This window comes from Amblyraja radiata, chromosome 4 (genome assembly GCF_010909765.2).
Source record: "Amblyraja radiata isolate CabotCenter1 chromosome 4, sAmbRad1.1.pri, whole genome shotgun sequence".
NCBI classification, from domain to species: domain Eukaryota; kingdom Metazoa; phylum Chordata; class Chondrichthyes; order Rajiformes; family Rajidae; genus Amblyraja; species Amblyraja radiata.
The window spans coordinates 45,710,525-45,736,138 of NC_045959.1; the positions used below are offsets into that span (position 1 = coordinate 45,710,525).

General features: G+C 42.9%; 1 protein-coding gene across 2 annotated transcripts in view; it reads right to left on the reverse strand.

Moving 5' to 3' along the window:
- Positions 1-24,142, reverse strand: part of terf1 (telomeric repeat binding factor 1) — a 32,691-nt gene extending 8,549 nt beyond the window's left edge. The window contains exons 1-8 of one of the 2 annotated variants that reach the window (XM_033019305.1): positions 23,893-24,140; positions 20,179-20,274; positions 13,103-13,233; positions 12,468-12,563; positions 8,939-9,088; positions 5,951-6,045; positions 2,368-2,427; positions 1,892-1,998 (exon numbers count right to left, since the gene is read on the reverse strand). In XM_033019305.1, the coding sequence (XP_032875196.1) occupies positions 1,892-1,998; positions 2,368-2,427; positions 5,951-6,045; positions 8,939-9,088; positions 12,468-12,563; positions 13,103-13,233; positions 20,179-20,274; positions 23,893-24,079 (922 nt within the window). In that variant the 5' untranslated portion in view covers positions 24,080-24,140. Of the gene's footprint in view, positions 1-1,891; positions 1,999-2,367; positions 2,428-5,950; positions 6,046-8,938; positions 9,089-12,467; positions 12,564-13,102; positions 13,234-20,178; positions 20,275-23,892 lie in introns of both variants that reach the window. The other variant, XM_033019306.1, reaches the window with a different exon arrangement.
- Positions 24,143-25,614: the final 1,472 nt, after the last annotated feature.

The following is a 25,614-nucleotide window of genomic DNA, read 5'->3' on the forward strand; positions in this document are numbered from 1 at the left end:
TCGTACGGGAGGCTTGTGACTAGTGTGCCTCAGGGATTGGTGTTGGCCCCATTGCTGTTTGTGGTTTTTCTCAACAATTTGGATGAGAATGTACATGGCAGGAATTGTAAATTTGCAGATGACACTAAAATAGGTGGTATTCTGCCTGAAAAAAGAGCTGAATTTGTCAGTAGCTAGCAAAGCCGATTGCAACAGTATCTTGATCAATTAGGTAAGTGGGCTGTGGAATGGTTAATGGAGCTTAATGTAGATAAGTGTGAGGTGTTGCATTTTGGGAAGTTAAACCAGGGCTGGACCTTCACAGTGAACTGCAGGGCTCTGGGAAGTTTACAGAGCAGAGGGATCCAGGAGTGCAGGTACACAATTCCTTGAAAATGGCATCACAGGTAAAGAGTGTACTCAAGGCAGCTTTTGACATATTGGCCTTCATCAGTCAGAGTATTTGTGTATAGAAGTCGGGATGTTATGTTACAGTTGTACAAAACGTTGGTGAGGCCACATTTGGAGTATTGCATTCAGTTTTGGTTACCTTGCTGTAGGAAAGATCTTGTTAAGCTGAAAAGAGGGAAGAGAAGAATTATAAGGATGTTGCTAGGACTTGAGGATAAGGTTGAGCAGACTAGGAGTTTATTTCTTGGATCCATGGAGGGTGATCTTATAAATGTATAGAAGGCCATGAGGGAAATAGAAAAGGTAGAGACTTTTACCCAGAGTAGGGGAATCAAGAACCCAGAGGACATAGGTCTAAGATAAGAGGGGGAAGATTTAATAGTAATTCGAGGGGCAACTTTTTCCACACATAGGGTGGTGGGTATATGGAATGAGCTGCCAGAGGAGGTAGTTGAGGCAGGTACTATAGCAATGTTTAAAAGACATTTGGATAGGTACATGGACAGGAAAGGCTCAGAGGGCTTTGACCCGATCACGGGCCTAATGCAGATGGGGCATCTTGGTCAGCATGGGCAAGTTGGGCTGAAGGGCCTGTTTCTGTGCTGCATGACAATAACTATTAAGGTTCTGATTACAGGACTTGAGTGGCATTTTTCTTAATTCAAAACTCTCTTGTCTTTGCACAGTTACCGAGTTTGAAATGAGATGTTAATCCTTTGACCTTTGTCTGGTCCCTTGTGAGAATACAGAAGTCCTCATAATTGTTTTTAATGAGCAGTTCACTCACCAGATAGGCTGCCATTTATTTGTCAATTGACACTGCAAAAGCGAATACCTAATCCTTCATTTTATTACTATTTGCAATATCCTGTGATCACAAATGTAGGACATGAAAGCAACTCCTTACTGAAATCTTGGTGGAGCTGCAATTCAAACCTTTTAGAAATATTTCAACCTGTTGGGCTACAGGCCCAGGTTTGCTTTTTTCACAGAATACTGATTTAAATCATGTGATAGTGGACAGATGCCAAGAGGCCAAAGTATTTTCTGCAGGGCAAGCAAAAATAAAAATGAAACTGCACAACCATTAATTTGAGTTCAGTTAGGCTTTGCTCTTACATTTTGGAAGCTGGAATAATAGTTTCCTGACACAAGTGCAGTTGTTATTTTTTTCCAGAGAACAGATAAAAATCGAACACAATGATATGAAGTTAATAATGTCCAGTCAATGAAAACAGATCAGATAGTATACCCAATAATGCATAGTGCAATAAATCACTTAACACTGAAGACACACGGAAAATTGACTGGCTACAACTAGTGACCATAATGTAACAATTCATTCCTCCTCGTCACAGATTACTTCTGTAATTTTTGAATGTCTATTCTAGGTAATCAGGTCAAATTGGAAGATATAACTTTAAATCAACATGGCAGCAATTATTATATGGTAAAGATGAATAAATATCAGGAACTGATTAAGACATTTTCATGCACTCACCCTTTCCAGATGATAGTTTTTTCCCCCACAAGTTGTCTTTGTTTGCTCCAGATTTCCCTGGTGTCCAAACTTTGTGAATAGAACAATTATAAAGCCGCTTTTTGGATCTGCAATAAAATGTCATAGTATAATCTTAGTCAGAATATTTACATTTGCTAACATTTAGAGAAAAGGGCAATAAAATACACATTTGCGCAAAGCAAAACCAAGCTAGGGACAAATTTAAAAAATATAAATTTGGGATTTATGCAGTGAAAAATTGAATTGCTCTAGTTCTACTGTCAAGGGAAAAGAAAAGATCTCCCTCTAACCCCAATTCATTTTAAAAACTGTGTTCTAAAAATAGGAATTTTCAAACGTATCTTGACTGTAACTTTAAACTTATTTTTGTCACATGCTATAACGTACAATTTTCTAATCCATTTAGAATTTCAAACTAGAAAATACAATTGGAAAATTGTATTCGCATAACAAACCTTTTTGCATTACATTCTGTGTTATTCAAATCTCCATCAACGCCTCGTAATAAATCTTCACTGCAACAATAGAAAATAATGCGTTATAAAGAGACTTTAACCAATTTAAAGGAAATGTAATTTCAAATGAAAGAGGAATGTTTTCAAGCTGCATTTTTTTTGCTGCAGTGCAGGAAATGGTCATTCATTCAAAGTGTGCTTTAAAAAATTATTACAGTCCCACTTGCAATATTTATTAAATTAACTATTGGGGAGAAATGTACCAGATGAGAGAGAACTTCAGAATGTATAGTTACCAATGAGGCAAATGAGGATACACAGAAGGTAAAATAGATAGAATTCAGTTGGAAGCCTCAGGATTGGGAAACTGACAGGCACCAAAGACATCTTAAGATGATAAGAATGTTGAAATGATCATGTTGCACCCAGAGTTATGTCACTTGCAGCAGGATAGAAAAAGGGTATGAGAATTTTACAAGTTAAACTCTGCCAACAATGGATGAGAGGTCAATCAAGAAATTTAAAAATGGAATGTGTAGCCACCTTCTCAGCTCAATATTTATTCAGCTGGGGGATCCAAGTGTGGTGCACATAAAATATAACTGGTTAGATTTTGCAAAGTAAAAATTGGCACAGAATTTCTATCTTTACACCACCATTAATAGTCATCAAGTTTTGGATGCGAGAACAAAAATCCCAAACCTGCTGACAGATGTTCAACAGGTGATTTTATGACTGCCCTTCATAACAAATCCTGACTACTTGTAGAGGAAATTCAGCAAATAAACTGTAGCAGGTTAGAAAAAAGACCACAATAGATCTTTCACCCTGATAACTTATAATAATAAGTCGGAGCCTTCCTTTCAATTGGCAATGCAATAAAAATCAAAACAATCCATGTTAATGTACTATACAATCCATTGAAAGCAACAAATAAGAAGCATTTCATTTAGTGTTTGCTTTGGAAACATAAATAGAAAAAAGAATCATGAATGATTAATACATAATGGTTAATACATAAAAGGACACAAAGTGCTGGAGTAATTCAGTGGGTCAGGCAGCATAGCTGGAGAACATAGATAGGTAACATCGGGACCCTACTTCAGCCTGATTGAGTTGGTTGAGTTACCATCTATATTTACTATTACTAAAACTCTCATCTTGACCACTTCCGGCCTACATTGTAAATACATTTTAGAAAAAACGCTACCCTAAATTGCTATGATTTTTTCGCCATCTTACTCACTGTCCTCCTCTCCCCCAAGCGCCCCAAGGTTTTTTCCGATCGGTGAATTAATAAAAATGTTATGAATGTTTAAAAAAATTGTGAGAACAGCAGATTGGTCTCTCGCCTGTTAGTCACAAATATTAAGGTAACGCCCCTTCTAGGAGGCCAGGAGAATAAAGCCACGGAGGCCGGACGCGAGTCAGTCACCCCGGAAGACCGTGAGTGAGAGTTGAGTCCAGAACTGAGAGTCTGGGCCGCGAGTGAACTGAACTGTGAGTCTGCACTGTGAGTAAACTGAATTGTTAGTATGCAGTGTGACTGAACTGAATTGTTAGTCTGCACCGTGCTGATTAAACTGAATTGTGAGTCTGCGCCGTGCTAAGTCCAAAGGTCGCGCTCATTCCGGAAGTCTCGCTCAGTGGAGAGGCCGCGCTCATTCCGGAAGTCCCGCTCAGTCGAGAGGCTGCGCTCAGCCGCGTGAGTAGATTCAAGAGTTTTACTGTCTTATATAAGTTGTGAGTGTGAGTGTGAATGAGTGAGTGTGAGAGTGAGATGGAGAGTGAGGGTGGATGTCTGTCTGTCTGCCTGCCTGTGCGCCCACTAGCGTGAGTGAGTGAACTGCCAGCCCACCAGCTGCGAGTGAGTGACTGAGCTGCCAGCCCACCAGCCGCGAGTGAGAGACTGAGCTGCCAGCCCACCAGGCCCGAGTGACTGAGCTGCCAGCCCACCAGGCCTGAGTGACGGAGCTGCCAGGCCACGAGGCCCGAGTGACTGAGCTGCCAGCCCACCAGGCCCGAGTGACTGAGCTGCCAGCCCACCAGGCTCGAGTGACTGAGCTGCCAGCTCACCAGGCCCGAGTGACTGAGCTGCCAGCCCACCAGGCCCGATTGACTGAGCTGCCAGCCCACCAGGCCCGAGTGACTGAGCTGCCAGCCCACCAGGCCCGAGTGACTGAGCTGCCAGCCCACCAGGCCCGAGTGACTGAGCTGCCAGCCCACCAGGCCCGAGTGACTGAGCTGCCAGCCCACCAGGCCCGAGTGACTGAGCTGCCAGCCCACCAGGCCCGAGTGACTAAGCTGCCTGCCCACCAGGCCCGAGTGACTGAGCTGCCAGCCCACCAGGCCTGAGTGACTGAACTGCCAGACCACCAGCCGTGACTGACTGAACTGCGAGTCCAAGAATCCATTCGGCCCACAATGTCCATATTAGCCCTCTGGAAACCAGTCCCTGCGGCCCACAACACCCATACTAGCGCTCCAGAAACACCCCCCCCCCCCCCATTAGCCACCAATATTGGAATTGGTGGAAAGGTGGAGTATTGCGTTGGGGGACCAGGCCTCCCGTGTGAACATGGGACCCAACGGGTCCCACTTAGTCTAGTTTCACCTTAAAACTAGGTGCTGATATTGGTGGTCTGCACCAGCAAGCCCTTCTTCACCGGGTGACACAGCAGTTGTTGTGGCTCATGTTGTAGCCCCCCCCGACAGGGCATGCTTTCTTCAGGTCGTCCCAACCAACTGGACATGCTCGGTCACTGTGGGGGGAGAGGCTGAGTGGAGAATGCGATGGCCAACAGAAAGCAGCAGTAGGTGGTGAGAAGTGACCGAGGCAGTATGCAGCAATGAATTCCACAGGTTCATCTGGCTAAAGAATTCTCTCCTTATCTCCATTGTAAAGGTACATCCTTTTATTCTGAGGGTGTGGCGTAATGAAGCAGCCCTTTTAGAGCCCCCCCCTCCACCGAGACGCTGACTGACTTGCTGAGTTACTCCAGCTTTTTGTGTCTATCTTCAATTGAAACCAGCATCTGCAGTTCCTCCCCACATATTGGAGCAGAATGTTTGGTCAATTATAAAAGATAGATAAATGCAGCATGGTCACGATCAAAGAGAACACTCTGTTTTTCCCCATTTGCAAGTCTGACAGGCCAGTTTTAGTGAATGAAGTATGGAAATCTATTTGGAAAGATATTCAAATCAATTGTGAGAAAGATAAACAAAGTGGGAAAACTAGAGGGAAGAGGGGAAATTAAGGTTGCAGGTGAGGCATTATTTTGCAAAGGTCAAAGGGAGGCAATTCCTTAAGATTAATTATACAAAATAATGAAAAGGAAAAAATACATAATTTCAAGATCGTTCAAATATCTTAACAGCCAGGAAGGGCAATTAAGTATTTAATTAGATTATGACCAAGGAAGTGAAAACTGTGTTTCTGACATGATGATTGGAAAAGGCACTGGGGAAAATAGGAGAGGAAACACACTAAAGACAAATGTCTAAATTACCTACTTATTTATCTTAGTATAAAATCACTTTCCATCTCTACTTTTCAAATACAAAGGATTGATTAGTTTACCATGTGTCTTGCTGATGTTCATGACTATTCCCATCTCCAGAATTATCCATGTTTGCATTTCCTTTCTTTTTGGATTCCACCACTTTATGCGCTGCCTAGAAATAGATTACAACTATGTTACTTCCGGTGGCGCTGGTGCCAGCTGCCTCCACCTTCAGCCCGGTATCTTTTTGTTTTTTCGTTTTTTCTTGTTATGTTGAAGTGTGTTTTTAATGTTTTTTTTAATGTTTTAATGTGGGGGAAGAGGGTACGGTAAGGGGGATACCGTCCTTCAGTCGCTTCCTGGAGAGGATGCGACTATTATTCGAGTCGCGTCCTCGCCCCCCCCCCCCAGCGGCCTACCTACTGGATTGGCGCGGCCTTTCCTGCCTGGACCGACCAGAGCTCCAGCAGCGGCGGGACAGCGCTGATACATCGCGGGGCTGGCGATGCCTTACCGGGGATCGCCGTCTGGAGCCCGGAGTGCTGGGCCTGCGGCACCGACATCCTGGAGCTGTGGTTCGCGGAGCTCCCAACGCGGGCGGCGCTGACAAACATCGTGGGGTCCTGCGACTCTGCCCGGCTCGGCCTGCGGACTCGGGAGCTGCGGACTCCGATGGGAGGCGGCTGATCGGGAGGTCCGGGCCGCTGAGGAGGATTTTCACCGTCGGGGTTCGGCATCGGCATTCCATCAGCCCGGCGAGAGGGTCTGAGCATCGGGCCGCCCGGGGTGGCGACTGCGGGTGCTCAGAAGACTCCGACCACGGGTGAACATCTGGGAAGATCAGAGGGGAGGCTGGCTGGACTATGGTGCCTTCCTCACCTTGGTGCCATTGTGTTATGTTGTGTCGTGGACTTTCTGTGTTTGTGCTTTTTTTTTTTAATTCTATTTTATTTTTAACATGTTTTATTATTTATTATTTATTTATTTTTATGATACTGACTGTAAAGGGAAATTCATTTTGTTGTCTCTAATTGAGACAATGACAATAAATTTGAATACAATACAATACAATCATTCTGTCTGTCAAAGGGGGTTTCCCATTTTCCTAAAACCAATGAGTCCTTTCATAGAGAAGTTACCGTTATATATTTACGTTAAAATGACTATTTGAACACCAGCCTCGATTTAAATATGCAGTAAGGTTGCATTGGTTATCCCAGAACTTTTTAATAAGATTCAAATAGTAATAAACAACATACAAGTAGATGAAAATTAAGTTCTCACTGATATTTTAAAAGGTAATTTCCGTTTAAAATATAGTGAGAACTTAATTTTCATCTACTTGTATGTTGTTGATTACTATTTGAATCTTTTTAGAAAGTTCCAGAATGTCTTCCTTCCAAAGAGCATGATCACTAGTATAATCAATGCATTTTTATCATACTTTCGAGTGGTGACATTTACATTTGTTGAGTTTCCTGCCACACAACTATGATGTGAGAATCTTTGTGCTATCAATTTTCAAATTAGTCATTAATGTTGGATCAGAGATAGAATATGGGATACATCATCAGTGATGAGGACATTGACACATTGAACTAATGCTCATTGATGGAAAGTAGTTCCTTCAGTCACTAATCACAGAAGACCAAGAGACAGGGAAATATTTAATATAACAATACCAACTAAATTAAAAATAATAAAACTCCAAGGATGGGGTGCAGAGAAGATTTACGAATGTGTTGTGTTGCAAGGATTTGAGGGACTGAGCAACAGGGCGAGGTAGAGCAGGCTAGGACTCTGTTCCCTGAAGTACAGAAGGATGAGAGGAATAGATCGGGTAAATGCACAGAATCTTCTGACCAGAGTAGGGGAATCGAGAACCAGACTTACCTTTAAAGATTTGATAGGATGTCTTTTTTTATACAAAAGGTGGTGGGTGTTTGGAATGAGCTGCGGTGGGTGTTTGGAATGAGCTGACAGAGGAGTTAGTTGAGGCACGTACTGTTGCAACATTTAGGAAACATTGAGGCTGATACATGGATTGGATAGGTTTAGAGGGATATGGTCGAAATGCAGGAAGGTAGGACTAGGTGGGACCTGTTGGTCAGCATGGGCAAGTTGGGCCGAATGGCCTGTTTCCACGCTGTATGTGGCCAAAGAAATTGACCACCTGCCTTTACCGTGGCTTGTGAAAGGATGCGAGCTGGTAAAGCATATGCAATAGTGTCCAATTTGAGAATAAACACAAAAATACAGTGATAATCCATTATACCACCATTCAGAAATCCTGATAGTTTGGCCTCTGGCTCATGGGTGCCCTGGTCCCTGTACTTCCTTCCAACTCATTGGGTTTACTGGATTGTTTATTATAGTAAAATGTAACATTAAAAAAAAAGAATTTAATGTGCTGGAATAATAATAATAACATACAAAAGCCCACAAAATATGGAGACCTGGCAATTAAGAGTTTTGCTGTAATTAGTATGTTGTGAATATTTTCGTTTTTTCAGGTTTTTTTTGTTTTAGAGATGCAGCGAAAAAATAGGCACTTCAGCCCACTGAGTCCAAGCCTATACTAGCCTCGTACACTCACTCTATCTTACACACTCGGGGCAATTTTACAATTACCAAAGCCAATTAATCTACAAACCTGTATGTCTTTGTAGTGTGGGAGGAAACTGGAGAAATTGGAGAAAACCCACAGGAAGAATGTACAAACCCCATACAAACATCACGGTATAGTCAGGATTGAACCCGGTTCTCTGGTGCCGTAAGGCAGCAACTCTACCGCAGCGCTACAGTACTACCCTTCCATATAATTTTAGGGAAGATTAAACTAATATGCCTTTCAAATGTACAAAACAATAATCTAATATACTGGACTATTCTCTGCCTGAATTATTAATCAAGGTACAGTGATTCGGAGATCACTGCTGGTAATTAAGGATTTTTACATTCTAGAATGGTGCAAAGATGATCTTCAGCTGTACATAATTAAATTATCTCTGAATAGTGAGGTAAAGGAACAAAACAATCAATTGGATGATAGAAGTCACACTTACTTGTAAAAGGAAGTTTGAGTTTATCTCACTTAGTATTTTATTAGCAAGAGATTCAGCACTCTCAAGCAAGCGTTTGTTGTTAAAATTATTAAGAAATTTATGATAAGGATCTTTCTTGGTGATAATTAATGAGAGCTTCCTTCTTAAAGACTGGAAAACAGAAAATGAAACAATTAGAAAAACATTGAACATTTAAGGACTAACCTTAGAAAGGAACAAAACTAAACTGTTGCACAAAATACAGTAAATTATGTTATAACGCACTATGGGGGGTGGGGGGGGGAGGGAATGGTGTAATTATTACCGAATGGCCGTTGTAACAGAGTGAAGGGGCTGTCCCACTGCGGCGACCTAATCTGCGAGATCAGAAGAGTGTCTTCGGCCTTCAAGCTCAAGGGCACTCACCTGAAAAACCTCGAGCTGGATCGACCGTCATCGAGCTGGATCGACCGTCAGCAATGAAACCGTCAGCTAGATCGACTGACCACACACGCACGCACGCACGCAATGGAGCTCACAACAGGCTGAAGAGTAGCTGGATTGGTCAATTATATCATCTACTTTTTCTTCCAAAGCAAGAGGAACTGCAATTTTAATTCGCAAAGGTATACCATTCAAACACAAATCCACTATAGCCAATACGGAAGGCAGCCACATTATAATATCCGGGGAACTACACTCAACCCCATTAACTATGGTGCACATTTATGCTCCTAATTTCGATAATCCACAATTCTTTAATAAAATATTTAATATAATCTGCCAGCAGAATCTAATAATTGGAGGAGACCTAAATTGTGTACTAGATCAATATTTGGATAAATCTTCACATCAAAGGAAAAGTACTTCAAAATCAAAATCGAGTGAACTTTTAAATACCTACATAAATAATACAAACATAACCGACGTATGGAGGATTGCCAATCCATCCAGAAGAGAATAATCTTTTTATTCAGGCATTCACAAAACGTATACACGATTTGATTATTTCCTGGTGGATGCAAAATGTATCCCTTTTACCTATAACCCTAAATATGACAATAATATCATTTCGGACCATTGTCCATTAGCTTTCTCCTTAAAATTAGAAGGAATGCATAATAAAAAAGCGTTCTGGAGATTCAACCCACAAATACTAACTGAGCCAAGTTGTTGTGACTATCTGAAGCTACAGATGAAAATATTCTTTGAGACAAACGAAACATCTGGTATTTCTGCAACATTATTGTGGGAAACTTTCAAGGCCTTTATCAGAGGCTGCATTATCTCTTACCAAGCTTTTCAAAACAAGAAATACAGGACGGAACAATTGGAACTAGAAAAACAGACTTAGAAAATGCGATTGACCCAACCACTGCAAAACATAATAAGATAGCTGCATTAAAATTTAAACTAAATCAGATCCTTTCTGCAAAAATTATTATGATATTTCAATATACTAAGCAAAAAAACTTTGAATTTGGTGACAAACCACACAAACTTCTGGCTCCGCAAATCAGAGAAGGATCACACTATTCTAAAAATTAGATCAGAAAAAGGAGAATTGCTTACACTGCCTAAAGATATTAATGAAAGATTTTTAAAATTCTATCAAACACTATACTCATCAAAAACAGCCGACCCTGCGAAGATGAAAAGTTTTCTCGCGAATTGCAATCTCCCATCCCATAATGAGGAGGAACGGGATGAATTAGGTGCTGAGATAACAACAAAAGACATTGTAGAGACTTTTAAATCACTGAAAAGTGGAAAAACGCCAGGTCCGGATGGGTTTAGTAATGAATTTTACAATAAAATTCAATGATTACGAGCCCTTTATATTCAAGCATTTAAAGAATGGACTTTACCACAAACCCTTGCCGAATCAACCATTACATTGATTCCAAAAAAAGATAAAAACCTTGAAGAGCCTGGATCATATAGGGCAATAGTCCTTTTAAATACAGATCAGAAGATAATAGCCAAGACTTTGGCATGTAGATCAAGCCTGCTTATTAGTAAATTAATACATCAGATCAAACTGGGTTTATACCTAATCGACATTCGTTTTATAATTTGAGACGTTTGTTTAATATAATATACCTGCATAGAACGACAAACGAACATTTAACAATTATTTCTCTAGACACAGAAAAAGCTTTTGACCGTGGCTTATCTTTTCACAGTGTTGGAAAAATTCCAATTAGGGGAAAACTCCATTTCATGGGTGAAGCTGTTATATACTAATCCTACAGCCAGAATACTTTCAAACCAAATTCTTTCACCTAAATTTCACTTGTCCAGGGGTAACAGACAAGGATGCGCCCTTTCACCAATGTTATTTGCTTTCGCCATAGAACCCCTTGCAGAGACTATCAGATTACATTTGGGCATTCACGGATATAACACTAAATATACCAGAAATCAGATATTGTTATATGCAGACGATGTACTTTTATACATTACTATCTCCCAAGTTAGTATCCCAAATGTATTAAACGTTATAGAACAATTTGGTGCCTTTTCAGGTTATAGAATAAATTGGAATAAAAGTAAAATTATGCCAATAAAAGCTCAAGATCCTTCTCAACTCCAAAAATTTCCCTTCGGAATTGTTACAGAAAAATTTTGATATCTCGGAGTTCACGTGACTAGAAAATACTAGAAGTATAATAAAGCTTAGCGGGCATTTTTCCTTGGTCCTGAAAACTCCAATCAGCCAATTAAAATTCCCGGTCAGCGAAGGAGATTGCCTACGGCTGCTCTTGATTGCCTGTAACTACATAGCGACCCTACTCCACTGCACTACGAGTTCAAAAGAACCATGCTGACCAATTTCTACTCTCGGAAAATTTTTCAACATGCTGAAACATTTTCTGCGACCCTCGAGCATGAAGGAGAGTTCCAGTGACCTCATAGGACCTCCTAAGGCCACATGTTGACCATGCTGCGAGTTTGAGTCGAGGGCAAACTCTTCTAAACTCGCAGATTAGGTTGCCGCAGTGGGACAGCCCCTTAAGGAATGACCGAGTTATAAGTAGTAGAAACAATGAACTGCAGATGTTGGATATTACACAAAAGGATACAAAGTGCTGGAATTCAGCAGGTCAGGCAGCATCTCTGGAGTACTTAGCTTTGGTGGTCCCGGCTTCAGACAAACTGGCGAGGCGGTGAATGTTGGTGCTACATCTCCCAGTGCCGCTGCCGGTCTCGGCTATGTGGCAGTCACACACGCGCCACAATCCAGTGGTGGGTCTCAACCGAAACGTTACCTATCCATGCTCTACATGACCCACTGAGTTACTCCAGCACTTTGTGTCCTTCATCATTACAAAGTATTGATCGAAGCAATTGCTTGTCAATGACCTCCTAGAACCCATGCTCTTAAAGAGACAATGGTGTCATATTATTTTGGGGAATCCCTGTCCACGATAACCAAAATGTGTTATAAAATGGTGCGTAATGAGGAGGGTTTAGTGTATTCGGCAGAGAGTCTGCTGCCGTCTTCTCATGCCGTCTTTAAGCTTAAAGTATCTGAAAGACCAATAACCTGATCTGTTTCAGAGGTGGTATTTTCCTGAAATTGCCTTTCCAAGACTTCAGCAGCTTTCTTGAAGTTTCCCTTCTTCATACAGACTGCGACACTCTGCAAAAGAAGAGTAGGCAAACAAATAAGGAAGCTGGTGGGAGAAGTGTGCCGAATGCACAATAACCACAAAATTAATCAGCTGAGAAACAAATGGACTGGCTAAAGTAGGCGACAATTAGAAAACAGAGCAAGTTTAAGAGAATAAACCAGACAGAAAAGCAGAGACCAAATTAGCATCAATTAAAACCAAAATCATTGATTTTGGGGCTTAGGCAATTTCATAAAACATCGTGAAAAGCTGCTGCTTATACATCAGAATGAATATATAGCAAGTTGCTACAATAGCAGTGAATCTAAGGTCAGAATCTCCATGCAGAGATATATAAATACACTCTTTGATTCGTGTGTATATATTTTTTTTTAATTAAATATTTTAGCACCGACTGTGTATCAATTTGTAAATTCTATACACATCATAAAAATGCAAATGGCAATTAATATAGATTTAAATTACAACAGCGTGATTTATCTGATATAAATCATATTTTCTCAAGGACATCTTACTTAATAATAGTAATCTTTGGTAAAAAACTAACCTGCACTTGTAGTAATTGTTTCAAATCTGTACATGCATCTTCCGGTAGCTCATTGTTATCCACCATTTCAATCAAAATCATTAATGCAGATTCTAATGGGGTTATATTTTCATCTTTATCAAACTGGACATCTGAAGCACAAAGTAACAAAACTGGATTAGGAAATGGCAGTAAATTATTATATATTTAGCATATTTATCAGTAGATTTTTAATTTAAATTATTTGTGCACTATATGTGAATTAACCAGAACCTTACAGGAAAAGTTCAACAATATGGCGCAAGCAGAACTTTGGTGGTACGAAATTAGATTTCCTAGCCTGTTGAGTGTTATTCCCATTTCTAATCCTACACGTCTAATTTTTTAAAAGGTATTACACAGTATCACAATAAATTTCCCAGTGAACTCAGTAGATTTAATGGGAGGGCAGGAAACAGGGGCTTCAGTGACAACAGAAGGTGGCTCACTGGATACTGGGCTACGTCCCTCCATGACGACGGAAGGTAGTCCGCCGGAGACAGGACTCCCCCAGTGATGATGGATAGGTTGGGTGAGTGGGCAGATGCATGGCAGATGCAGTATAATGTGGATATCAGGTTATCCATTTTGGTGGCAAGAACAAGTAGGCAGATTATTATCTGAATGTTGTCAGATTAAGAAAAGGTGGGGTGTGACGAGACCTGGGTGTCCTTGTTCATCATAGAAACATAGAAACATAGAAATTAGGTGCAGGAGTAGGCCATTCGGCCCTTCGAGCCTGCACCGCCATTCAATATGATCATTGCTGATCAACCAACTCAGTATCCCGTACCTGCCTTCTCTCCATACCCTCTGATCCCCTTAGCCACAAGGGCCACATCTAACTCCCTCTTAAATATAGCCAATGAACTGGCCTCGACTACCCTCTGTGGCAGAGAGTTCCAGAGATTCACCACTCTCTGTGTGAAAAAAGTTCTTCTCATCTCGGTTTTAAAGGATTTCCCCCTTATCCTTAAGCTGTGACCCCTTGTCCTGGACTTCCCCAACATCGGGAGCAATCTTCCTGCATCTAGCCTGTCCAACCCCTTAAGAATTTTATAAGTTTCTATAAGATCCCCTCTCAATCTCCTAAATTCTAGAGAGTATAAACCAAGTCTATCCAGTCTTTCTTCATAAGACAGTCCTGACATCCCAGGAATCAGTCTGGTGAACCTTCTCTGCACTCCCTCTAGGGCAATAATGTCCTTCCTCAGATTTGGAGACCAAAACTGTACGCAATACTCCAGGTGTGGTCTCACCAAGACCCTGTACAACTGCAGTAGAACCTCCCTGCTCCTATACTCAAATGCTTTTGCTATGAAAGCTAACATACCATTCGCTTTCTTCACTGCCTGCTGCACCTGCATGCCTACTTTCAATGACTGGTGTACCATGACACCCAGGTCTCGCTGCATCTCCCCTTTTCCTAGTCGGCCACCATTTAGATAATAGTCTGCTTTCCTGTTTTTGCCACCAAAATGGATAACCTCACATTTATCCACATTATGCTGCATTTGCCAAACATTTGCCCACTCACCCAGCCTATCCAAGTCACCTTACAGTCTCCTAGCATCCTCCTCACAGCTAACACTGCCCCCCAGCTTAGTGTCATCCGCAAACTTGGAGATATTGCCTTCAATTCCCTCATCCAGATCATTAATATATATTGTAAATAGCTGGGGTCCCAGCACTGAGCCTTGCGGTACCCCACTAGTCACTGCCTGCCATTGTGAAAAGGACCCGTTTACTCCTACTCTTTGCTTCCTGTTTGCCAGCCAGTTCTCTATCCACATCAATACTGAACCCCCAATGCCGTGTGCTTTAAGTTTGTATACTAATCTCTTATGTGGGACCTTGTCGAAAGCCTTCTGGAAGTCCAGATACACCACATCCACTGGTTCTCCCCTATCCACGCTACTAGTTACATCCTCGAAAAATTCTATAAGATTCGTCAGACATGATTTACCTTTTGTAAATCCATGCTGACTTTGTCCAATGATTTCACCACTTTCCAAATGTGCTGCTATCCCATCTTTAATAACTGACTCTAGCAGTTTCCCCACTACCGATGTTAGACTAACTGGTCTGTAATTCCCCGTTTTCTCTCTCCCTCCCTTCTTAAAAAGTGGGGTTACGTTTGCTACCCGCCAATCCTCAGGAACTACTCCAGAATCTAAAGAGTTTTGAAAGATTATTACTAATGCATCCACTATTTCTGGAGCTACTTCCTTAAGTACTCTGGGATGCAGCCTATCTGGCCCTGGGGATTTATCGGCCTTTAATCCATTCAATTTACCCAACACCACTTCACGGCTAACCTGGATTTCACTCAATTCCTCCAACTCCTTTGACCCGCGGTCCCCTGCTATTTCCGGCAGATTATTTATGTCTTCCTTAGTGAAGACGGAACCAAAGTAGTTATTCAATTGGTCCGCCATATCCTTGTTCCCCATGATCAACTCACCTGTTTCTGACTGCAAGGGATCTACATTTGTTTTAACTAATCTCTTTCTTTTCACATATCTATAAAAACTTTTGCAGTCAGTTTTTATGTTCCCTGCCAGTTTTCTTTCATAATCTATTTTTCCTTTCCTAATTAAGCCCTTTGTCCTCCCCTGCTGGTCTCTGAATTTCTCCCAGTCCTCCGGTATGCTGCTTTTTCTGGCTAATTTGTACGCATCATCCTTCGCTTTGATACTATCCCTGATTTCCCTTGTTATCCACGGATGTACTACCTTCCCTGATTTATTCTTTTGCCAAACTGGGATGAACAATTTTTGTAGTTCATCCATGCAGTCTTTAAATGTCTTCCATTGCATATCCACCGTCAACCCTTTTAGAATTAATTGCCATTCAATCTTGGCCAATTCACGTCTCATACCCTCAAAGTTACGTTTCTTTAAGTTCAGAACCATTGTTTCTGAATTAACAATGTCACTCTCCATCCTAATGAAGAACTCAACCATAATATGGTCACTCTTGCCCAAGGGGGCACGTACAACAAGACTGCTAACTAACCCTTCCTCATTACTCAATACCCAGTCTAAAATAGCCTGCTCTCTCGTTGGTTCCTCTACATGTTGATTTAGATAACTATCCCGCATACATTCCAAGAAATCCTCTTCCTCAGCACCCCTGCCAATTTGATTCACCCAACCTATATGTAGATTGAAGTCACCCATTATAACGGTTTTTCCTTTGTCGCACGCATTTCTAATTTCCTGTTTGATACCATCTCCAACTTCACTACTACTGTTAGGTGGCCTGTACACAACACCCACCAGCGTTTTCTGCCCCTTAGTGTTTCGCAGCTCTACCCATACCGATTCCACATCCTCCAAACTAATGTCCTTCCTTTCCATTGCGTTAATCTCCTCTCTAATCAGCAACGCTACCCCACCTCCTTTTCCTTTCTCTCTATCCCTCCTGAATATTGAATATCCCTGGATGTTCAGCTCCCAGCCTTGGTCACCCTGGAGCCATGTCTCCGTGATCCCAACTATATCATAGTCATTAATAGCTATCTGCACATTCAACTCATCCACCTTATTACGAATGCTCCTTGCATTGAGACACAAAGCCTTCAGGCTTGTTTTTACAACACTCTTACCCCTTATACAATTATGTTGAAAAGTGGCCCTTTTTTAATTTTTGCCCTGGTTTTGTCTGCCTGCCACATTTACTTTTCACCTTGCTACCTATTGCTTCTACCCTCATTTTACACCCCTCTGTCTCTACGCTCACACATTTAAGAAACCCTTTCCCTTTAACTCCATCCTCCACTATCCCATTCGACACCCCACCCCCCTTATTCAGTTTAAAACCACCCGTGTAGCAGTGGCAAACCTGCCTGCCAGAATGCTGGTCCCACACCTGTTAAGATGCAATCCGTCCCTTTTGTACAGTTCCCCCTGAAGTCACTGAAAGTCAGCATGCAGGTACAGCATGCAGTGAAGGAAGCAAATGGCACGTTGGCCTTCATAGTGAGAGGATTTGAGTTTAGGAGCAAAGAGGTCCTACTGCAGTTGTACAGGGCCCTGGTGAGACCACACCTGGAGTATTGTGTGCAGTTTCAGTCTCCCAATTTGGGAAGGACATTTTGCTATTGAGGGAGTGCAGTGTAGGTTCACCAGGTTAATTCCCGGGATGGCGGGACTGACATAGGATGAAAGAATGGATCGACTGGGCTTATATTCACTGGATTTAGAAGGATGAGAAGGGAAACATATAATATTCTTAAGGGATTGGTCAGGCTAGATGCAGGAAAAATGTTCCTGATGTTTTAGGGAGTCCAGAACCAGTGGCCACAGTTTATGAATAAGTGGTAGGCCATTTAGGACTGAGATAAGGACTTTTGTTTTCACCCAGAGAGTTGTGAATCTTTGGAATTCTCTGCCACATAAGGCTGTGGAGGCCAATTCATTGGATGTTTTCAAGCGAGTTAGATATAGGTCTTAGGGCTAACAGAATCAAGGGATATGGGGAGAACGCAGGAACGGGGCACTCAGTTAAGATAATCAGCCATGATTATATTGAATGACGGTGCTGGCTCGAAAGGCCGAATGGCATACTCCTGCACCTATTTTCAATGTTTCTATGGAAGGTGGTGCTTCAGAAACAGGGGCCCTGGTGAGTTAAAAGGAGGATGATGAACATTACCTGATGAGCTCGATGCCGAACTATCAGTATTTCTGAATGGTTGAAGTATCACTATTTTCCTAGTTTACAAATCATCCAGCAAATCCAAATAATGAGCGAGAGCCTTACAAATTGGTCATGACTATATTTCTGGTATACAGTAAACCCTCGTTATAATGGACCATTGAGGGGGGAATGGTGTCCGTTATTGCTAATTGTCCGTTATAACCGAGTAAGATATTATCATTGAATGTAGTTGAAACAGAACTGCAGATGATGGTTAATACACAAAAGGACACAAAGTGCTGGAGTAACTCAGCATGTCAGGCGGCATCGCTGGAGAACATGAATAGGTGCCGTCGGGACCCTTCTTCAGATTGATGCAGTCTTCTGAGTTACACGTTTCACCTTAAAACAAGGCGCTGATGCCGCTGATCCGCACCAGCGATCTCTTCTTCACAGCTGCCGTCCATCCGGTGAAACGGCTGTTGTGGCAGCTCACATCATAGTCCCAGAGGACAGCGTTTTCTTCAGGCCGCCACCAGCAACAGGACGCACTCGGTCACCATGGGGCTCCCTCTCTTCTCTCCTGCTGCCCCGAGAGGAGGAGGAGGCGGCGAGAAAGGTTTAAGAGGCTGAGTGAACAGAGTGATGGGAGGAGCAACAGGGGGGAGATGGAAGAGTGGGGGTGGACAAATGGCCCAGTTGACAGATCAACGGGAGGAGGAGGAGAAGGCATTGGAGGGGGGGGGGGGGGATGGGAGACCAATTGGTCAGAGAACAGGAGAAGGAGGAAGCGCCAGCGGTCAAGCGGATAGCAGACAAAGTGACGGGCTGAACAAACAGCAGCAGGTGGGAGGGATGGGAACACTGCAGTGACCGAGTATGTTCTGGCGGCCAGAAAACGCTTTCTCCAAGGGCTACCAGGTGAGGCGCAACAACAACCACGTCAACTGGACCGTGCGTTGAGTGAAGAAGACATTTTTTACCTGTGCGTCTTGAGATTCAACTACATTCTTGCCTACTGGCTCTTCTTCATCTGCTCTCCCCACCAATCTTCCTCGGGGTCCTGTCATCTTCAATCCTTCTGAATTTAAATTCCCTTCATCGTCCCTCATGACCAAATATGCTCCCATCGTCATCACCTCCAAACCTAATTTATTCTCTTCTTCCGGGGTTCATCCCCCCTCTCTTTCCAACTGCCCTTTCTCCTCTCAGCTTCCTATCGCCTCCTGATAAAACTCCCTCATTACCCCACACTTCAGTCCCATGAAACATCTTGGGAAGAGTTGGTTGCCAGAGCAATGTAGTTTGTCAAAATCTTGGGAGTTATCAGCTGGTTGTTTGATGCTGCTGGAAACCACAGAAAAGGATTGTTGGCTGGTAGACAAAAATTCTGAAGAAACTCAGCGGTGAGGCAGCATCTATGGAGCGAAGGAAATAAGCGACGTTTCGGGTCGAGACCCTTCTTCAGATGCTCTTTGAAGAATACCACTATCTGCGCCCAATTCTGATGGTACTACTATCTGAGACCAATATTTTGCCCGGGGTTCTTCCCTCTCTAAACTTGTGAAAGTGCCCTAGCCAGTAGTCTGCCTGATACTGGCAATATGCAGTCTTCAGGTCTGTGGCAGATGGACTGTTGGGTCCGAGCGCATTTTTTAATGTTCGATGGGGGTAGGTTTAACCTCACTCTGGAAAATCATTTATATCTCTGCCAGTATTGAAATCCATTAGTTCCTCTGTCCTCCACATCCTCAGACAATCTCTACTTTAGGTTTCCTTCCCAGCCAACCATTTCCTCCCATACCTTCCCTACCATCTGCTCTTTCTCACACCCTAGCAATTTTACCCAAGGTCACACACAACCTATTATCTGATCAGTCTGAAGAAGGGTCTCGACCCGAAACGGCTTCAATTCCTTCTCTCCAGAGATGCTGCCGCACCTGACGAGTGACTCCAGCATTATGTGTCTACCATCAATTTAAACCAGCATCTACAGTTCTTTCTTACCTATTATCCTAACTTTTACTGTTTAAAATAAAGCAATGGAAAAAACCTGCATTTTCCCCAAAGTTTGCACATGCCATTTTCCTTCTGCATTAACTTAATTAGAGCGTTATGTCACCTTATATTAAAAATGGTTACATGCTAGTCTTTTCCTGTTGCTATCTATGACAATATCACGTAAATAGTAAAAACAAAATTATCAAAAATAACAAAATTGTTTTTGATAGTCTGTAAATCACTCATTAAGTGATCCGATTAGGGAAGCAAATATACAATTTGTATATTCCTTTTGAGAAAACTACTACTTTTCGTAATTAATGCTCGTAAGAATATGTAAATGATTATCTCATTTTATTTAAACCTTGAATTGAGAGGGAGATAAACCATTTAACAATAAAAAATGTAGTTACCAAGATTGTTTCCTTCCACTATGCGAGATAGGATTTGACAGATATGCACCTTCTTTTCCTGGGTGGAGTCTATAATGGAAGGCTGCTGAACAAAACCTGAGAGAAAAATAAATTGTCACTATTACCGTTTACCAGGTTTGTATAAATGTCAAAGTAATTTGAAAGAAAAATCAGTTTTTCCCCCCAAACGATAGTGTTGGAAATAATGAAACTATACTTTGTCGTGCTTTACCTGATCAAATGTGTGGAGGTTCAGAAAAGGGACAAAAACCACTTAATGGTCATATTGTATTAATAAGACTATTTTCCATTAGCTGAAGAGAATATATGAGATTAGAGTGACTCCAAAGGCAGGCAAACAATTTGGGAAAAGAGTGAAAGTATCAGGACTAAGCTGTGTAAGAGGGTGCCATTTTAGCACCCACCATTGACACATACTAGATACAGTGAAAACAGAGTATAGAGTTTGGGCATTGGGAGGTTGGGGGAGAAGCATGTAGCATGGCGGTGACTAATTTTGAGACAAATAGAAGAGATGAAAGAGAGAAATTGGTGAAGCTGTAAACCAAGATGGTATTCCATTGCTTAAATAGCTTGAACTAACAAAGTATTGGAGCAAGCATGCAGAAGACATTGGCGAGGGAGCAACGATTACTAGCTGTCAGTTTTTGAACAGCGACACAGCAAAAGATCAGTAATATCATGTGCACACACACACTAGATACTAGACCAAGTGCAGACCCGTTGGGTCTGTTCCTCCAAAGTGTGGTTGCGGAGGAGGGGGCAGCATGCGGCATCACACACACTAACTACCCCCCCGCACACACGCTAACTACACCCCTTGATGTTATATTAATATTATTAATTTGCTCCTTTTACCCCATAACTGCCCTATCCACTGACGCATAGCCCCCAAATTGCAGGCACGTCTAGAGAGGGAGGGGGGGGGGGGGTAGAGAGTTAGAGCAGAGAGAGAATGGGGAGAGACAGAGAGAAAGGGGCAGAGACAGAAGGGCAAGAGACAGAGAGAGGGGGTGGAGAGGAGGAGAGTGGTGGAGGGGAGGAGAGGGGGTGGAGGGGAGGAGAGGGGGTGGAGGGGAGGAGAGGGGGTGGAGGGGAAGAGATGGATTGCGAGAAGAGAGGGAGCTGGAGGGGAGAGGGATGTGTGTTTGGGGGATCGGTGTGGGGGGGAATGTGGAGGAAGTTCTCGGTGAGGTCCTTTTGGGGCTTTTTGTTCCTGGTGAGAGGAAAGGGAAGAGAGTCCGCTGGCTCTGAACTCTCCCTCTCTGGGGACGGAGCGATGGGGAGAGACATAGATGGGGAGAGACAGAGAGAGCGAAATGCAACCGTGCGTCACACGTTCAGAATGTTCTGGAAATGAAGCGTGCGCGTCTCATGCACGAAAGCTGTCGGCAGCTTTATGGAATTCAGGGGAGCAGCCTGCCGCGTCACACACACACACTAACCACACACACACACACGCGCACACTCACACACGCGCACACACACACGCGCACACACAAACACGCGCACACACACACGGTCCGATCTAAGCTGTCAATGAAGACAGCTAATTTATTTTTTAATGACTGTCTTCGAAATTAAAAGTTAATGTTAAGAGACAAATAATTAAATTAAATTAAATGAAAACCAATGGAATCTACAACCTGGCAGCTGGGGGGGGGGGGGGGGGGGGGGGGGGCGGGACCAGCAGACAGGCTGGGCCACCAGAGGGCCGGGCCGGGCCAGGTGCAAAGGCATTGTGAGGTCAGCGGTCGGGGCCACCATGCCTTTCATTGCGCATTGTCACTCATTTTGTACGCAGTTCCCCCTTTTTTTTTTAAAAAGAGCACCTTATTTATTATAAACAAAGATAATAATGGTCTAACATAGAAGGCTAAGAGATCAAGATAAACTGCAAAATTCAATGGACTGACGTGGATTAAACTGCGAGAGGCAGAACGGGGATCTGGGTCTTATTCCTAAAATGGCGGAAGTGACGTTCCGTTGCGTACTACACGTCAGTCCATTGGATTTCGTAGGAGTGGTCTATCTTGCTCCTCTAGTATCTTTGGTCCTGACCACGGGGGGAAATGGTGGAGGACTGGCCAAATTTTGTGCCTTTCACCACAGTGATGAATGGATGTTTATGTTAAATTTTTATTGTGTTTTTGTGTGTTTTTTATTGTACCGCTGCTGGCAAATTCATTTCACTTGCACTTTATGTGCAAGTGACGAATAAAACTGATTGTGATTAATTGTGAAGTCCCAACATACTTTAAAAGGACATCCAAAGCACTGGTGCCCGAAAAGAGCAAGGTGACAAGACTCAATGCTGGCACTCACATCGGTTGCATGAGAGGTCGGCTAAAACACGTATTAACGCTTGCTTCAGTAAGGACCCGGACCCATGACAATTTGCCTACCACCATGACTGAGCAACAGTGGATGCGATCTCACTGGCTCTTGCAGTATCACTCAAACAAGAACACATCAGGCTCGGGCACATTAACTACAACTCAGCATTCAACATCCTCATCCCTTTTAAATTTATCATCGAAATCACCGACACTAATACATCCTCGACTTCCTCATCGGAAGACCTCAATCAGTACGAATCACAACAATACTTCCCCTTCGCTGACCATCATCACATGTTGGGTGCGCATAATGCCTTAATACCTGCCCGAATCTTTCTCCACCAATGACTGTAGTCAGACACACGCAGATGCAATCTTTATATTTACTGATGATACCATTGTTGTTGGACAAATAATGGGTACAGATGGATCAGAATACAGGAAGGAGGACTATAATTTGATTGAATGTTGTCATAACAGCAACTTTGTTCTTAACATTAGCAAGAGTAAGGAGCTAATATTGACTTCAGGAGGCGAAAGCCTTGGATCTGTGATCCTGCCTTCATCTATGGGACAGCAGTAGAGAGAGTCAATAGCAGAGTTTCTGGGTATGTAGATCTCTACAGATTTGTCCTGGAGCCAGCACAGTGTAGCAATCACAAAGCATGATCATTATTGCCTCTACCTTCTTCGGCACATCACCGAATACGCTATTAAACTTCTACAAGTTAGACAGCACAGTGACTAATTGTATCACAGCCTGGTTCACTAACTTAAACGCCCCAAAACAAGAAACGCCGCAGAAAGTGATGGACACACCCCAGTTCATCTATTGACTACCCTAACATTGAAGGAAATCAATAGTAAGCACCTAATATCAAAGACCCAAAACTCCCTGGCCACACACTTATCTCACTGCTACCATTGAGAAAATGGGCTAAAGAATGGCAAATATTAGCAGACTGCAAGACTTGAGATAGAGAGGTTGTATTGGCTAATTTTGCCCTGGAGCGCACGAGGCTCAGGGGTGATCTTGTAGCGGTAAATACTCACGAGTGGTGTAGAGAAGCTCCCATGGTTGGGGAGTTTAAAACTAGAGGGGCATCTTTTTCTTCCACACGAATGGTTATGGGTATATTATTGAACGAGCTGCCGGACGCAGTGGCACCGATAGATACATGGATAAGAAAGGTTTAGAGGGATATGGGCCAAACGCAGGTAATTGAGACTAGCTCAGATTGCCGCGTTGGTAGCATGGGCGAATTGGGGCGAATTTGTTTCCCTGCTGTATGGACTCTGAGCAAAGACTCAGGGTTCACAAAGAAAGAAAGAAAGAAAGAGAGAGTTTACTGACCGTTCATGACGTCTCTCATCACCCGGAACTCCTCAAACATATTTGAACCGAAATAGCGACACAGACAGTAACACATGAAATCCAAGATCCAGCCGCTCGCCACGTCCAACACTTGGCCAAAGGGAATAGTGAGCGGCAAATGGTTGGGCGATGAATTCAGGGTCTTCCTCCTGCTGCACGACTCCATTTTACCCCGCGGTGCGTCCCACACAAAAGCGTCCGCCGTCGGTCCGTCCGTCCATCCGCCCGCCCCGTCCTTTGCGTCAAAGATCCTATAGCGGAGCAAGATGGATTACTCTCACGCAAACGTGTAGTACGTTCATGGGCGATTTTATGACTCATTTTAGCAACCTGCCCCCGCCATCTTGTTTCGCCATTTTGCTCCGCCCTCTTGTTTCCGGCCAAAGATTGGATCCACAGCGGGGAGAAGGAGTGCGGGGCCCGGGGCAGCGAGGAGAGAGAGAGTGCGGGGCTATAAGATCTTTGCTTTGCGTAGTTTCCCTTGCATTGTATTGTATTGTGCAGTTCCCCTTCTATTGCTTTAACACACACACACACACACTGTGCACAAAATTAAATTGAATATATGTATATTTATATGAAGGTACACAAAAATGCTGGAGAAACTCAGCGGGTGCAGCAGCATCTATGGAGCGAAGGAAATAGGCGACGTTTCGGGCCGAACGGCTGAGTTTCTCCAGCATTTTTGTGCACCTTCGATCTTCCAGCATCTGCAGTTCCTTCTTGAACACATATATTTATATGAATGTGTGTGCCTGTGTGTGAGAGGCAAGTTGGAGAGAAGTACATTTCCTTCTCATGGATCAGAAGCAACTTTGATTTAAAGCATCACTGTTACTCTATTTTATTTGTCAGATGATGTACATAACCCATAAAGGCAATTATATATATAATTATATACATATAAATATATGCATAGATATAAATATATATACTTCACTTACTGTAACTGCAATTCACTTACTGTAACTGCAGGAAAAATGTTCCCGATGTTGGGGGAGTTCAGAACCAGTGGTCACCGTTTAAGAATAAAGGGGGGGGGGGGGGGCAGTTAGGACTGAGACGAGGACAAACTTTCTTCACACAGAGAGTTGTGAATCTGTGGAATTCTCTGCCAGAAGGCAGTGCAGGCCAATTCACTGGATGTTTTCAAGAGAGAGTTACATTTAGTTCTTGGGGCTAACGAAATCAAGGGATATGGGGGAAAAAACAGAAAAGAGATACTGATTTTAGATGAACAGTCATGATCATATTGAAGGCAGTGCTGGCTCGAAGGGCTGAATGGCCTATTTCTGCACCTATCTTCTTATTATCTTCTATCTATCTATCTATCTATCTATCTATCTATATATATATATATATATATATATAGCTTCTATCTTCTATCTATATTACTAAAGGTCTGTTCTTGACCGGTTTTGGCCATCTGTGCTACGATTTCCGAGAGAACACCGCCACCTACGGCCGTCATTTTTGGCCACCTTGCTCAGAGCCCCCCTCCGCCGTATGTGTGCCGAGGATTTTTCCTGTCGATGAAAAATGACAGAGATATTAATGTTTTTACAAAATTCCCCATTCTCTCTGCTGCCCCCGCTGGAGGCAGGGGGACTATAAAACCAGGAAGAGGTGTGCCTCAATTAGTCTCTGCAAGCTGGAGCTCTGTCAATTAGTCTCTGTCACTCTGAATGACACTGAACAAAT